General features: G+C 38.2%; 1 protein-coding gene across 4 annotated transcripts in view; it reads right to left on the bottom strand.

Moving 5' to 3' along the window:
* The window catches only part of FREM1 (FRAS1 related extracellular matrix 1), a 168,804-nt gene that overhangs the window by 26,923 nt on the left and 126,745 nt on the right, over window positions 1-15,136 (bottom strand). For all 4 annotated transcript variants that reach the window (XM_033123895.1, XM_033123893.1, XM_033123900.1 and 1 more), the window contains 2 exons: window positions 7,221-7,350; window positions 4,537-4,609 (listed from right to left, as the gene is read on the bottom strand). In XM_033123895.1, the coding sequence (XP_032979786.1) occupies window positions 4,537-4,609; window positions 7,221-7,350 (203 nt within the window). The remainder of the gene's footprint in view (window positions 1-4,536; window positions 4,610-7,220; window positions 7,351-15,136) is intronic.

Below are 15,136 nucleotides of genomic sequence, written 5' to 3'. Positions count from 1 at the left end.
ACAAACCTTTAGCCAGACTCATTAAAAAAAGAGAGAGAGAGGACCCAAATTAATAAAATCAGAAATGAAAAAGGAGACGTGACAACAGACACCGCAGAAATACAAAAAGTTTTAAGAAATTACTATGAGCAACTATATGCCAACAAATTTGACAATCTGGAAGAAATGGACAATTTTCTAGAGGCGTACAACCTTCCAAGGCTAACTCAAGAAGAAACAGAAAACCTGAATAGTCTGATTACCACCAGGGAAATTGAATCAGTAATCAACAATCTCCCAACAAACAAAAGCCCTGGACCAGATGGCTTTACAGGTGAATTTTACAAAACGTTCAAAAAAGAATTATCACCTACTGTCCTCAAGCTCTTCCAAAAAATCCAGAAGGAGGGAAGGCTCCCAAACACTTTTTATGAGGCCACTATCATCCTGATCCCAAAATCAGACAAAGACACCACAAAAAAAGAAAACTACAAGCCGATATCTCTAATGAACATAGATGCAAAAATCCTCAACAAAATATTAGCGAACAGAATTCAGCAATACATTAAAAAGATCATACACCATGATCAAGTGGGATTCATCCCTGGTATGCAAGGGTGGTTCAACATCCGCAAATCAATTAATGTGATACACCACATTAACAAAAGGAAAAATAAACATCACATGATCATATCAATAGATGCAGAAAAAGCATTTGACAAAATCCAACAGCCATTTATGATAAAAACCCTTAAGAAAGTGGGAATAGAGGGATCATATCTCAACATAATAAAGGCCATATATGACAAACCCACAGCTAACATCATACTCAATGGGGAAAAGCTAAAACCATTCCCCCTAAGATCAGGAACAAGGCAAGGTTGCCCACTATCTCCGCTTCTATTCAACATAGTTCTGGAAGTTCTAGCCACAGCAATCAGACAAGTAAAAGAAATAAAAGGCATCCAAATTGGTAAGGAGGAAGGAAAATTATCATTATATGCAGATGATATGATACTATATATAGAGAACCCTAAAGACTCCACCAAGAAGCTATTAGAGCTGATAGATGAATTTAGTAAAGTAGCAGGATACAAAATTAATATTCAGAAATCAGTTGCATTTGTATATACCAATAATAAAACATCAGAAAGAGAAATTAACAAAACAATCCCATTTACAATTGCTCCAAAGACTATAAAATACCTGGGAATAAATTTAACCAAAGAAGTAAAAGATCTGTACTCAGAAAAATTATAAGACACTGAAGAAAGGAATGAAAGAAGATATAAATAGATGGAAACACATATCATGTTCATGGATAGGAAGAATTAATATAGTTAAAATGTCCATACTGCCTAAGGCAATATACATATTCAACGCAATTCCTATCAAACTACCAACAACGTTTTTCACAGAAATAGAACATATAATCCTAAAATTTATATGGGACCATAAAAGACCCCGTATAGCCTCAGCAATCTTGAGAAATAAGAACAAAGTGGGAGGTATAACAATACCTGACTTCAAATTATACTACAAGGCTACAGTAATCAAAACAGCATGGTACTGGCATAAAAACAGACACATAGATCAATGGAACAGAATAGAGAGCCCAAGAAATAAATCCATGCCTATATGGCCATTTAATCTATGACAATGGAAGCAAGAATGTACGATGGGGTAAAGACAGTCTATTCAATAAATGGTGCTGGGAAACCTGGACAGACACATGCAAAAAAATGAAGCTGGACCACCTCCTTACACCATATACAAAAATAAATTCAAAATGGCTTAAAGCCTTAAATGTAAGATCTGAAACCATAAAATACCTAGAAGAAAATATAGGAAGAAACTTCACAAACATTACCCGGAGTAAGATTTTTACTGATATATCCCCTCACGCGAGGGAAGTAAGAAAAAATAAACATGTGGGATTACATCAAATTAAAAAGTTTTTTTCACAGCAAAGGAAACCATCAATAAAACAAAAAGGGATCCTACTGAATAGGAAAAGATATTTGCCAATGATATATCTGACAAGGGATTAATATCACAAATCTATAAAAAACCCACTCAACTCAACTCCAAAAAAAGAAACGACCCAATTAAAAAATGGGCAGAGGACTTGAAGAGACATTTTTCTAAAAAGGACATACAGATGGCAAACAGACATATGAAGAAATGCTCAACCTCACTAACCATCAGAGAAATGCAAATAAAAACCACAATGAGATACCACCTCACCCCAGTCAAAATGGCTATCATCAATAAATCAACAAACAACAAGTGCTGGCGCGGATGTGGAGAAAAGGGAACGCTTGTGCACTGTTGGTGGGATTGCAGATTGGTGCAGCCACTATGGAAAACAGTATGGAGGTATCTCAAAAATCTGAAAATGGAACTACCCTATGATCCAGTAATTCCACTCCTAGGTATCTATCCGGAGAAATCCAAAACTCCAATTCAAAAATCTTTATGCACTCCTATGTTTATTGCAGCACTATACACAATAGCTAAGACATGGAAACAATCGAAATGCCCATCGGTAGATGACTGGATTAAGAAACTGTGGTACATTTACACAATGGAGTATTACACAGCCATAAAGAAGAAAGAAATCTTACCATTTGCAACAACATGGATGGACCTAGAGAACATTATGTTAAGTGAAATAAGTCAGACAGAGAAAGATAAGTACCATATGATCTCACTTATATGCGGAATCTAAAGAAAAGAATAAGTGAATGAACTAATCAGAAACAGTTTTGGAGACAAAGAGGAAAAACTGAGGGTTGCTAGATGGGCGGGGGTGTGGGGGTAAGAGGGAAGGTGAGGGGATTATAAAACAATCAGTAACCACAAGATGGCCATGGGGTTTTGAAAATTAATCTGGGGAACGTAATTTAGTGGTTACCAGAGGGTAAGGGGGCTGGGGGGTGGGAGATGAGCGTAAGGGGATCCAATATATGGTGATGGAAGGAGAACTGACTCTGGGTGGTGAACACACAATGTAATTTATAGATGATGTGATACAGAATTGTACACCTGAAATCTATGTAATTTTACTAACAATTGTCACCCCAATAAATTAAAAAATAAATAAATAAATAAAAATTAAAAAAAAAAATCCATATGCTGAAATCCTAACTCCCAGTACCTCAGAATGTAACCTTATTCAGAAATAAGGTCCTTGCAGATGGAATTAAGATAAAGTCTTATTGCTAGAGTATGGTCTCTGATCTATATGACTGGTGTTCTTATAAAAAGAAGAAATTTGAACAGAGACACACATACAAGGAGAGCACCAATATGGACATGAAGACAGCAGAAGCCGAGGAACACCAAAGATTCCAGCAAACCACAAGCGCACAGAAAAGAGTCATGGAACAGTCTCTCTCCCTCACAGCTCTCAGCAGCAATCAACCTGCCAACACCTTGAACTTCAACTTTTAGCCTTCGGAACTGTGAGAAAAGAAATTTCTGTTTTAAAGCTACTCAGTTTGTGGTACTTCGTTAGGGCAGCCCTCGCCAACAAATACAGTCATCAAACATCAGGTAACTTGGGGTAAACTGCAGAAAGGCAATTTTTTGTAAACGTCATGTGGCAGTGACAAACGATGGCGAGAGTTTTGATTTTGTGGTGTGTTATCAGTACAGAATTCCTCCTGTACAGGAGACCACAAAGCCATACGCCTCATGAGGCTCATGAGGCTCAAGGCCTTTTCCATTTGCCCTGGACAAGTGATCGAGAGCAGGGATCCAGAGAGGAAAGAGAGAGAACCATGCACTGCAGTGAGGGAGGGCTACCTGCCCCCATCTACGGAAGCCAGGAAAAGAAGGCATGGTTCCAGCCTTGGTGCTTTAGGCACAGTTCCCCTAAAGTGTATTGGTCTTTTAGCCGAAAGTCCCCTTCTTCTTTTACCTGCTCAGAATTCTGGGAAATCTTCCAGGAATTTCCTTAGCCTGAACAATGGCGCATCCTTTGTGTTCCAACGCACTATTAGTGAGTTGTTTTCACGTCTGTATTTCCCATCCTTGAGAACAGGTACCATCCTTTTGTATTCCCTTTTGTACCTACCAAAATTTTTCCAGAGATCTGATGCCAAATATGTACTAATTAAATAATAATTTCTCCTGGAATCTCCTCAGATCAACCTATTCTAAGAGAGATAATTTAGAAATGCCCTTTAGGAATCTATATGAATATAACATTCTATAGGAATATCAAAACATGAGGCAATTAAATCATTTCAGCTTTGTGTCAGGCCTTCAAATAATTTTTTAAACATTATTTTTTCCTGGATTTTTGGATGTTTACTTTGATATTTTATACTTTTTATTTGCTATGATCTTCTCATTTAAAATAAATATCCACCTGGAATAAAATAAAATATAAGGGGCAAAGCTTCAAGTCCAAACTGATCTCTCTTGTTGCGGAGTGATATGGTTTCCCTGAGGAGTTTCTAGTTGGCTGAATTTGCCTAATATTCTGTCTTCTCCAAAATCTCCAGATTTCCTTACAAAAACATGAAATAAACTGTAGACAAAACGTACCTGGGTCAAATTGAATCAGTTTAGATGGAGTCGTGGTGAAATCTTTTCCAACTGCAGCTGACACCTGCTTGACCTTAAAGTGGAAAAAAAAAGTCTTTTTTTAATAAAAATAAATATTCTATCATAGAGAAATGCCTAGTCTAGTCTCATACTAGACTAAATTCATGTTCTTAAAATCTATTTTTAACATAACATTTTTTTATTATAATAAACCATTTTTGATCCAAGTTACATGGATCTTCCTTAAAGTTAACTTTTTTCTAGACTAATATCAATTAAAGTAAAACTTTTTTTTTTTTGCTTCTCCTTTATAAATGATTCAGTTGTTGGAGAAAGTAATGTGAATTTTTAAAATATATTTTGCTCTTTTTTTATGAATATGAATTTATTTCATTTCCTTCCCTTTACCTAAACCTTGTTCTAAAATAGTGTCTCTGAGGAAAGGGAAGGGGAACAGTGAAGAGGAGAAGAAAACGCAGGCACTCCCAACAGCGTGGGTGCTGATCTGTCCATGAGCTCCGAGGTCTCCTGCGAGCTCCATGGCACCGAAAGCTTTTAGACTAGATGAACTAATACAAGTCTGCTCCATTTTCCTGCCTGGATGAGACCATCCCTCTTCACAGTCGTGAATGAGGGCTTTATGGGGATAACAGACCTGAAGAGCTCCACAAGACAAGCCACACCCAGAACTGAGAGCTTTAGAGGCTCCATCAAGTAAATTGTAAAACAGAAAAAAAAAAAAAAAAATCACTCCAGTCTAATGAGGTTATTGACTGTCTCCCTGTTCCCTACCCTCAGGGCTAAAAGCCAGTTGATTTTCGGGCTCTAAATTCATGGCTTCACATCCCTTAGAGGGAGCCTACACATATTAAGAATCCTTGGCTGGTTTGAAAAAAGAAGTCATCGAATGAGAACCAAGTATAAGCTCAATAGACAGCTGTTACTTTTGCACTTTTTTAGATGTTTAAGATGGTGGGGAAAGTGGGTTAAATATATTTCTTCACTTTTTTACAAAGGAATGAAACACAATTAACATAAAAATTCCTGTTTCTATGGCCTCAGACATTATCTCCATTTCTAATCAAAAGCCCTAACACCTACCAGTGGGTCTGCAGTGGAAACATTTTGCTCACGAAGGATATTACCTCCTCATCTCCCATTTGCTCTTTGCCTACAGTGCCAAGGCTCCTCATGAAGCACCTTTCTTTGTGGAAAGGCAGCCCATTGTACACCTGTACCTGCCATATGCTGGGAGTTACACATCTCTGCATGGTACTTGCACGTGCAATTACCTAGTATTTATCACCACTGAGTTTACGGAATCCTATGTAGGATAAAGGATGGTCTGAGGCAAAGCGATTGGAGAAATCAGTCCGATGAAGGTGCATGATTCAAAGCAGGACAAATAACACAAGTAAAAGTGCTTTCTCTTTCCCTGCTCCTAGTCAAGCAGCCAATGAGCTCTGGATAAATACAACGACAGGCTGTGTGCTGTGGGTAGAGTCGTCAGTGAAGGGCTCAGGGCTGTTTGCTGAAGCCCTTGCACACTCAGCTGGCAGGTTCATGGTGTGCATTCAGCTGAAGTAGACAAAAGGTTCTGTGTCATACCACGTAGGTTCTTTCTATCTGGCAAGGTGAATGGTAGTGTGGCCCAAAACTCCAGACTCGAGCATATGGTGCTTTCTATGGAGGAGCAGAGCACTATTAGAAAACCAGGCAGATTCTTTCTTTTTCCATAAACAATCTGCTGGAATACTATAGGGCATACCAAGTTGTCTAATGTTTTAACAACAATAAGGCACCCACAGATCTGGGGAAATGAGCCTATGTCCACTGGACAGATAAATACTGAGTCTGGATATGGTAGCATTTAGGTGCACAAGGATCTGAAGGTGATTTGGATTTATTATTGTAATTCAGACTTAACTGAGTTGCTATTTTTTCCAGCAGCTAATATCAGTGCCCTTTTCATTAGGTGGAGGAGGGAGTCTTAAGGCTTATTTGCTGTCGTTAGTACATAATAGCTTTTCATGCTTTCATTCTCTTGAAGTGCTCCTGTAATAGGGACTTCTAAAAATCCTTCAGTTCTAGAAGCCATAGGTTGTGCTTCAAGGTCCATGGCAGTGAAAAGGAATAGCAAGTTGACTCATTCAAAAGTGATTACTGAAAATGTCTTATAGTTCAGGGTACCTGTATTGATATATGCTCTCTTAATTTTGTACCCTTTGGGAACTCTTAAGATAAGTCTGTGCCCTGGTTTTCCTCATTCACTGAGACCAGGAAGTGATCCTGGTATATACTATGAGAAAGCCATCTGAGGACTGAAATTTGCTCTGGCTACTCCACAGAATGTCTTGCATACAACTTTTTATTTTTTTCTCAAGTAGAGTTTGGCCCAAGTTCACCAAGTTGGACCTATCTTCCTGTGAAATCAAACTGTAAGACTTAATGACTAGGTTGAAAAACTAAAAATGGGTTCGCAATATCATATCTAAGAGCTAATGAAGTTAGATAACAGGTGGAGGGACCAGGGGATTTTGTACTTAGAATCTCCAGAAGAGTATGGCATTCCTGCAACTTTAAATGTCCTTGGTTACTCTAATTTTTTCCTAAGAAAATAATCCAAGGCACCAAGCAGCCAGCCGCTTAAGTTTTAGCTTGAGTTTACATTTTAGGGTGGTTACCTTTACACTCACAAAAGCGGAGTCCATGGAATAGCCCTTTCTGGTAACTTCCAAGGGCAATATGCCCACATTCTCACAGACCTCGTATTCAGTCTGTGACCATTCAATATAAGACCACTTCAGTTCCAAACTGAAAGAAAAAGAAAAGGGAAAATCATAAGATACGTATAGTAAACGCCTGTAGGGATCCTTTCCCGGGTAGGAGACCGAACCACTGGTTCACCTCATGGCGACAAAGTGATTCATTAGCTTACACCAATGCTAAGAATTTCTTACATGTGTTTGATACCGTTTAGTTCACAGAGAACTTTCACAATCTCATGTAATGCTTACAACAACGCCACGAGGGAGACAGAGCAAGTATTAGAATTCCATTTTACAAACGCAGAAACCAAACTCAAAAGACTGTCGGAGGTCCCACAATTTTTAATGACAACAAAAAAAAAAGATTCAAACTTGAGTGTACTGAAGGGAAAGGAACGAGCAGTTGTGAAATTCAAGGAGACATTCATTTTTGGAAAGGACATCGATATGAAATCGCTCTTGTTTTTTGGCCTTCTTCATTGGTACAACAAGAATGGTTCCAGACACAGATCTTCTCTGAACTTGGGGTAAGTTTCATAACAAGTTATCTTTGAGAGTGTGCCCAACAAGTAAAATGTTAATGTGTTTTGTAACCGTTATCTGTTCATTCTTGTGTGCATATAAAAGAATAGAGCTTGGATGCATCCATACAACTGAATAAACCTGATAAATAGAGGGTGGTCTTTCCCCCCACAATATAACTATTGAACCCAACATTTGATGGAAACTGTCTTCTTTAATCTTCATAATATGGAGAGAAACTGTTTTTAAAGAAAGAAACCCAAGACTAGCTCAAAGGAAAAAAGTTATAACAAAGCTAATAGGTAGCAGAGATGAAATTTCCAGCATAAATCTGAAGCCAAACACACTCAGTAGCACTGTCTTCTACTGCTCGGACCATGGGCCAGGGATCCCAGGGTACTGTGGGAGCATGGAATTATTGCAGAGATTCACAAATCTCTATGAACATAGATGTTTATTCAATCAATAGATATGAAATTCACTGTGGCTGACATTATGGGCTTCATAACACTTTGCCATGCAAACAAGATTCTTTCTTTAAATAATATTGGGACCCTCATGGATCTTAAATGGAACTCAATGGAACTCAAATCTGGCATGAAACAGATCAAGAAATAAAGAAATGTTTAAAGAATCATGTGATAACAAGCAACAAGGATATTATAAATGCCAATAGAAATAACATTCCATTACTATTCTACATAATTATGCTATTATTCTAAATAACATGTTGCAAAGAATTCCTAAAGGACCCAGCTAAATAAGAAAGAACAAAATCAGCAAGAAGGATTGGGAAAAAAGAGAAAGATGAAACAGGAAAGATAGGAAAGCATTGGAAACAAGTGAAATAGATAACTACGGCTGCATTTCAGCTAAGTCTCAGTAAAGTTTAAATGAGTTTCATTGTCCAATCTCCTGAGAATCCATCCATTACTAATGCTAACTATGACAAGCCAAAATTCATCAGTGTCACTCTGCAGATCCAGGTGATCTCAGGGCACAAAGCTAAATGCAGCTTGATTGCTGATCTAGAGCCATAAGAACACCATGAAGAGTCTGTGCAGCTTCAAAGCATAGAGGGTCTCGGTGTTTGGGAAAGTGTGTACATTTCCCTAATGAACCATTAGAATGCTGCATAATGCTTAGAGGGTAAGGTTGTCATAATTCAACGTTCTATTTTATTTTCTTAAAACTACTCACTACAAATAATACAGATCTATTGAAAAGCCATAAAATTTAAGCCAGGCTATGTACCGGGGGTGCCAGAAAACTGTATACACATGACGTGTATTCATCTTTTGTTATCAGTATATAGTGAGTATGACAATTTTAATACAGTTTTTTTTTTCCTTTCTTACAATGTGTATACATTTTTTTTTGGCACCCTCTGTATTTTCCAGAAAAATATTTAAATTGCAAAGCACTTGCATACCTATGGGATATATGAGCATGCAACACACGTTTTGAATGTGTTTCTTTTTGTTTTTTGCTGTACAGTATTTCAGATCTTTCTACGCTGAGACTATGGTTGCTTAACCTCTACACAAACACCTGGAAAAAAAGTAAGACCTGTAGTTAGTCACTTGAGAATTCTCCCTTCTAGAAGCCACACAGCTGTATGCTTGGCAGCATGTAGACAACCAGATGCAGGAACCCTTGAGAGTAATTTGGAAACCTCTGGATGTGTAGGTGTCACGTAGAAAAGGATTGGTTCAAACTTTCACATTCTAATAATCCCTCCCTTCTCCTATTACCATTGAATAAATATCCTTCTAAGGTCAGAAATGAAGTTTCTGGACACACTTTACGTAAAACACACATGGCAATCATTTCAAGTCATTTAGCAGGAGGTGAGAACTCCGTTAGCCTCTAAGTCAGGGTTTCTCAACCTCTACGTTATTGACATTCGGGACCAGATAGTGTTTTGTTGTGGGAGGCTGTCCAGAGCATCGTTATCTAGTAGCATCCCTGGCCTCTACCCGCTAAATGCAGTCGCACCTCTCCTTTGGTTACGATCATCAAAACTGTTTCCAGATACTTCCAAATGTGCCTTTGGGGGAAACTCATCCCCAGTTGAGAAACACTTCGCTAAGTGATTTTGGAGAACTCATCTCAATAGAAAATTTGATTTAATGTGAAAACTAAATTTTGGTTCACCCCAAACCACTATTGTAAATTGAAGACTAGGATAAAGTAGTGGAAATTAAACTGGATTAGAAAGCATGAGGCTTTTGGTCCCTCTGCCACTCACTAACTCTAAATCAGGCACCAGAAAAGCTGTTTAAACACCCAATTTAAAATCACAGTCCATCCTCAAAGTCTGGCATCTGTGATCCCCCCCTTATTCTGACCCATTTTTTCATTTTCCAAAGTATGTATCACATATCGCGTACTATTTAATTTACTTTGATACCATGTAGTCTCTAAGTAAACAGGAGTCTTTGGTTCACTGACAGATTCTCAAGTCCTTTGTAGAGTGACGAGGATGAAGCAAATGCGCCATAAATATTTGTTAAATGAATCTTGGTTAGCCCATTGTTTCCCAAGCTAAGTCGACCACCAAAGCCTTTTTTTCTCCCCAGCCCTCTTGATATCATATTTTACACACTTTGAAAAAATGCTAGGCTAGGTTATCCTCACATATGCTTTCTAGCCCTGACTTACTCTGGGTTCTCTGGCAGTTATTGGACTTCATTAGAGTAGAGAGAAAGATGGCATTGATACAAGAGCATCCTACCACGCATCATAATTTCACACACATGTATGCTATTATCTAAGGCGTGTGCATGGTTCCGAACATTTGGAAATGTCTAGAGACAGCTTGGATTGTCACACTGGGAAGAGGGTGGTCCTGGCGTGAAGTGGGGAGAGCCCTGGGATGCTGCTACACATCGTGCGATGCACACGTGCAATAACCATCGTGCGATGCACACACACGCCTCCCCATGACAGAATTATCAGGCCCAAAATGTCAATCGTGTTGACGTAGAGTCAAAAATATATACTTTCTAATATTTGATTCTGTGTCTACTTGATTCATGTATATGAAGGAGCAATGAACTGAAAGAAACACTGAGGATTAAAACTCCAGTTTGGAATTTGGGACATTAATCTAGGTTTACAAGAGGGTGTGGAAAAGGTACTTAATCCCCCTATGCCTCAGTTTCCTCACTTCCCAAAATATAATAATGATGGGTCTGTACTTCAAAGGGGCTAAATGAACCTTAATGAATACTCATTAAGTAGTTTGAGCTTCTCCGTGATTTTATGGAAGCTAAAATTGTGATTAAATTATTCTCGTAACTAGATTTTCATTTATAATCAAGTCGCATATGATTTAAGAAAATTGAGATGTTAAAAAATATTTTTCCAAGTAGTCAATTTAAGACTTATCAATTCAAAGAGGATGCTATTAAGCTCCCTAATCGAATGCCATGAACACCTGTGTTTTCATTTTTGTCTTGCTCTCATGATAATGGGGAAACAGTGTTTAGCCAGGAGGCAGCATAGTGAGTACCCAAACAAGTGCTTTGGAGTCTGACATGTCTTGCAACCACTTATTAATGTGTGATTACGGTCAGTTACCTAATCTTTCTGGGCCTCCGTTTTCATTATCTTTACAATGAGAAGAATTATACTCATGTCAAATGATGAAAATTAAAATTCATTAATTTGTATAAAGCACCTGTACACAGTGGGTACTTAAAAAGTGTTATTTCCCTTCCCTTCCTCTGTACTTTCCTAGCTCGAATCTGGAAACAAATGCTTTTAACTTCTGGCTTGCTGGTAATGTGAAAGCTTTACCTAGCCAATAGTTTCAACCTCTTCCCCTACAAGGTGTTTCATAAAGCTGTCAAACTGTTGCAAAGTTCACCTATTAGAAATTCCTTTTCCTTTTCATTTCTTTTGTACCTTCTCATTTAAGGCCAAGAGTGAATAATAGAACAGCAGACGGAGGAGAAGAAACAGAGTGTTTGGAATCATGCAGCAGCTGGAGAAGCAGCCTGAGTTATGAAGAACTTCAGTATGGGTCAACTTTTGTTTTGAAGTTCACTTTTTGTCAGCGGACGCAAGAAAAAGGTTGACGTAGAAGATGTATTAGGAAACTGCTGTGGTCAGAAGTCGGCTACAGTCTGTGCTCTGCAAAGGTGTTTTTGATGAATGAGGTGGGTCCTGTGTAGTTTGCTTTGAGAATTCTGCAGATCATCTTGAGATTCACATTGGACTTGAGAACAGACATGAGCTTGTGAGTGAGTCAGGCATGGGCCACTACGATGAATAAGGCAACCGTGCACTTTGAGGTCAGGGAATCAGGGTTCACTTTTGGCTCTGTGCTCACCAATGTAAGTGACTTCAGGCCAATTATTTAAATGCTTTAAGCTTCATTTCCTTATCATCCTTAGAGGATTGTGCTTTGCAGATTAACTTAGAAAACATATGTGAAAGCACCTAGCAGAGTACCTGAAATCTAGGCCCTCAGCCAAGTCTAAATCTCTATGCAAATTTCCATGGATTTCAGTGTTACAAAATAATTTCTATTCACAAAGTCTCCCAACTGTATTCCATGAAAAACTTGTTCCATGAATTATTGCGGGGTGTGTGGGAGGGAAGGGAAGAGACAAGTTGTTCTACAGTCAAATCAAGTTGAGCTTATGCCACATACTTATTAATAAGTATGTGTTATTATTAATAAGTATTAACTTATTATGGGTTAATAAGTTGCACAGCATTTAGCTTGTGGGTTAATAACACATACTATGTCCCTCTCTCAGATCCCCAATCCATACAAGCATCTCCAGGATTCTGGGATGTGATTCAGTTAAATAGCACACAAGCTAGCTAGCAACAATTTGATCAGTCTAACCAAATAAGATTTCCTAACACCTTTTTTAATGGAACATCTATTGATTCTTCAGGCCTGGTATTCCATTGCAATGCTGCAAGAGCAAAAACTTACCAGCAATCAAGATTTTGGGGACATTCTAACTGAACATGGGTCCTTCTTGTTTTTTAAAAGAGCCCCCTTTCTGCTCCAGATGGCACCCACCTGTCCCTTTAGCTTTATTACAGAAGGTATTCACCCATTCAAATATGCAAAATATTAATCTATTAATCCTGTCCAAGCTAAAGAAAAACACAAAGTTGTACAGCATTTAGCTTGTGGGTTAATAAGCATATTGATGGTTCACTTTGTAAATCATCCTAGAATCAATTTCTAATTAGAGTTGGGCTTTATAGCTGGCCACCCAATGTCTCTGGAACATTTCTTCAAACAGCCAACTTTTGTACCCACACGAATGCGCAACAATAGTAATCACTACCACAGGTTGCATTTGTTAAGGACTTCCAATGTGCAAGATGCTTTCATATGTCTTACCTCACGTGCTTCTCTAAACAAATGTTGCCATTGCCACCACTTTGACAGATGAGATAACTAAGGCTTGAACAGTCACCTACATCAACGGCAGAGCCAAAGCTCAAACCCTGTTCTTTGGCTCTAAATCCAGTAGTTTATTGTTTATTATCTACATCATAATTCCTGGTGTGTTAGACATGGAGTATACGCTAATATTAATACTTATAATTAACATTTAAAACCAAGTAAAACTGAAAGTCCTTGAAAAGTAAGTATTCATCATTTCTTGCTGCCTGGGGGCCAATGAGACTGCAGAGAAAGAAGGGAGTTAAGTCTGCAGCTCCTTTCCCTTTCGGCTGGTTAGCACACTTTGTTAAAAGTGGTCAAGAAGACAGATAATTTTTGACAAAGAAGCAGAAAACATACAATGGAGAAAAGACAGCCTTTTCAATAAATGGTGCTGGCAGAATTGGAAAACCACGTGCAAAAGAATGAAACTGGACTGCTATCTGTCACCATGTACCAAAATTAATTCAAAATAGATCAAAGACTTAAGCATAAGACCTGACACAATAAACTGCATAGAAGAAAACATAGGTACTAAACTTATGGACCTTCGGTTCAAAGAGCATTTCATGAATATGATTCCAAAGCCTACGGAAGTAAAAGCTAAAATAAATGAATGGGACTATATCAAACTTAAAAGCTTCTGCACAGCAAAAGAAACCATCGACAAAATAAAGAGGCAACCAACTGAATGGGAGAAGATTTTTGCAAACAGTGCCTCCGATAAGGGGCTAATATCCAAAATATACAAGGAACTCATGCAACTCAACAACAAAAAAATAAACAACCCAATTGAAAAGTGGGCAGAGGACCTGAAGAGACATTTCTCCAAAGAGGACATACAAATGGCAAATAGACATATGAAAAAATGCTCAACGTCACTAATCATCAGAGAAATGCAAATAAAAACCACAATGAGATATCACCTCACCCTAGTCAGAATGGCTATCATAAACAAGACAAGTAGTAACAAGTGTTGGAGAGGCTGTGGAGAAAAAGGAACCCTCATACACTGTTGGTGTGAATGCAGACTGGTGCAGCTGCTATGGAAGGCAGTATGGAGGTTCCTCAAAAAATTACGAATAGAATTACCATATGACCCAGCAATCCCTCTCCTGGGTATCTACCCAAAAAATCTGAAAACATTTATCCATAAAGACACATGTGCTCCAATGTTCACTGCAGCTTTATTTACGGTGGCCAAGACATGGAAACAACCAAAATGTCCTTCAATAGATGAATGGATAAAGAAGTTGTAGTATATATACACAATGGAATATTATTTGGCGGTAAGAAGAGATGAAATAGGACCATTTGTGACAACATGAATGTATCTTGAGATTATAATGCTAAACGAAATAAGCCAGACAGAAAAAGCAGAGAACCATATGATTTCACTGAAAAAGCAGAGAACCATATGATTTCACTTAATATATGAACCAAAAACAACAAAAGCACAAGACAAACAAATGAGAAACAAAAACTCATAGACACAATAGTTTAGTGGTTACCAGAGGGTAAGGGGGGAGGAGGGTTGGTAGATGAGGGTAAAGGGGATCAAATATATGGTGATGGAAGGAGAACTGACTCTGGGTGGTGAACACACAATGGGATTTATAGATGATGTATTACAGAATTGTACACCTGAAATCTATGTAACTTTATTAACAATTGTCACCCCAATAAACTTTAATTAAAAAAAAAAAAAAAGTGGGCAAGAAGTTCTCTGGTGCACTGAGGAAACCATGAACTCCAGAGCCATACTTCCTGGGCCCGGATCCTAGCTCCTTCACAAATTAGGTGCATAAGCTAGGAAAAACCAGTTCCTATCCCCATGTTTCAGTTTTCTCACCTGTAAATTCTGTATTATGATGGTACCTAATTAATC

This window comes from Rhinolophus ferrumequinum, chromosome 12, assembly GCF_004115265.2.
Source record: "Rhinolophus ferrumequinum isolate MPI-CBG mRhiFer1 chromosome 12, mRhiFer1_v1.p, whole genome shotgun sequence".
NCBI classification, from domain to species: domain Eukaryota; kingdom Metazoa; phylum Chordata; class Mammalia; order Chiroptera; family Rhinolophidae; genus Rhinolophus; species Rhinolophus ferrumequinum.
This window is presented reverse-complemented; position numbering and strand designations above follow the sequence as displayed.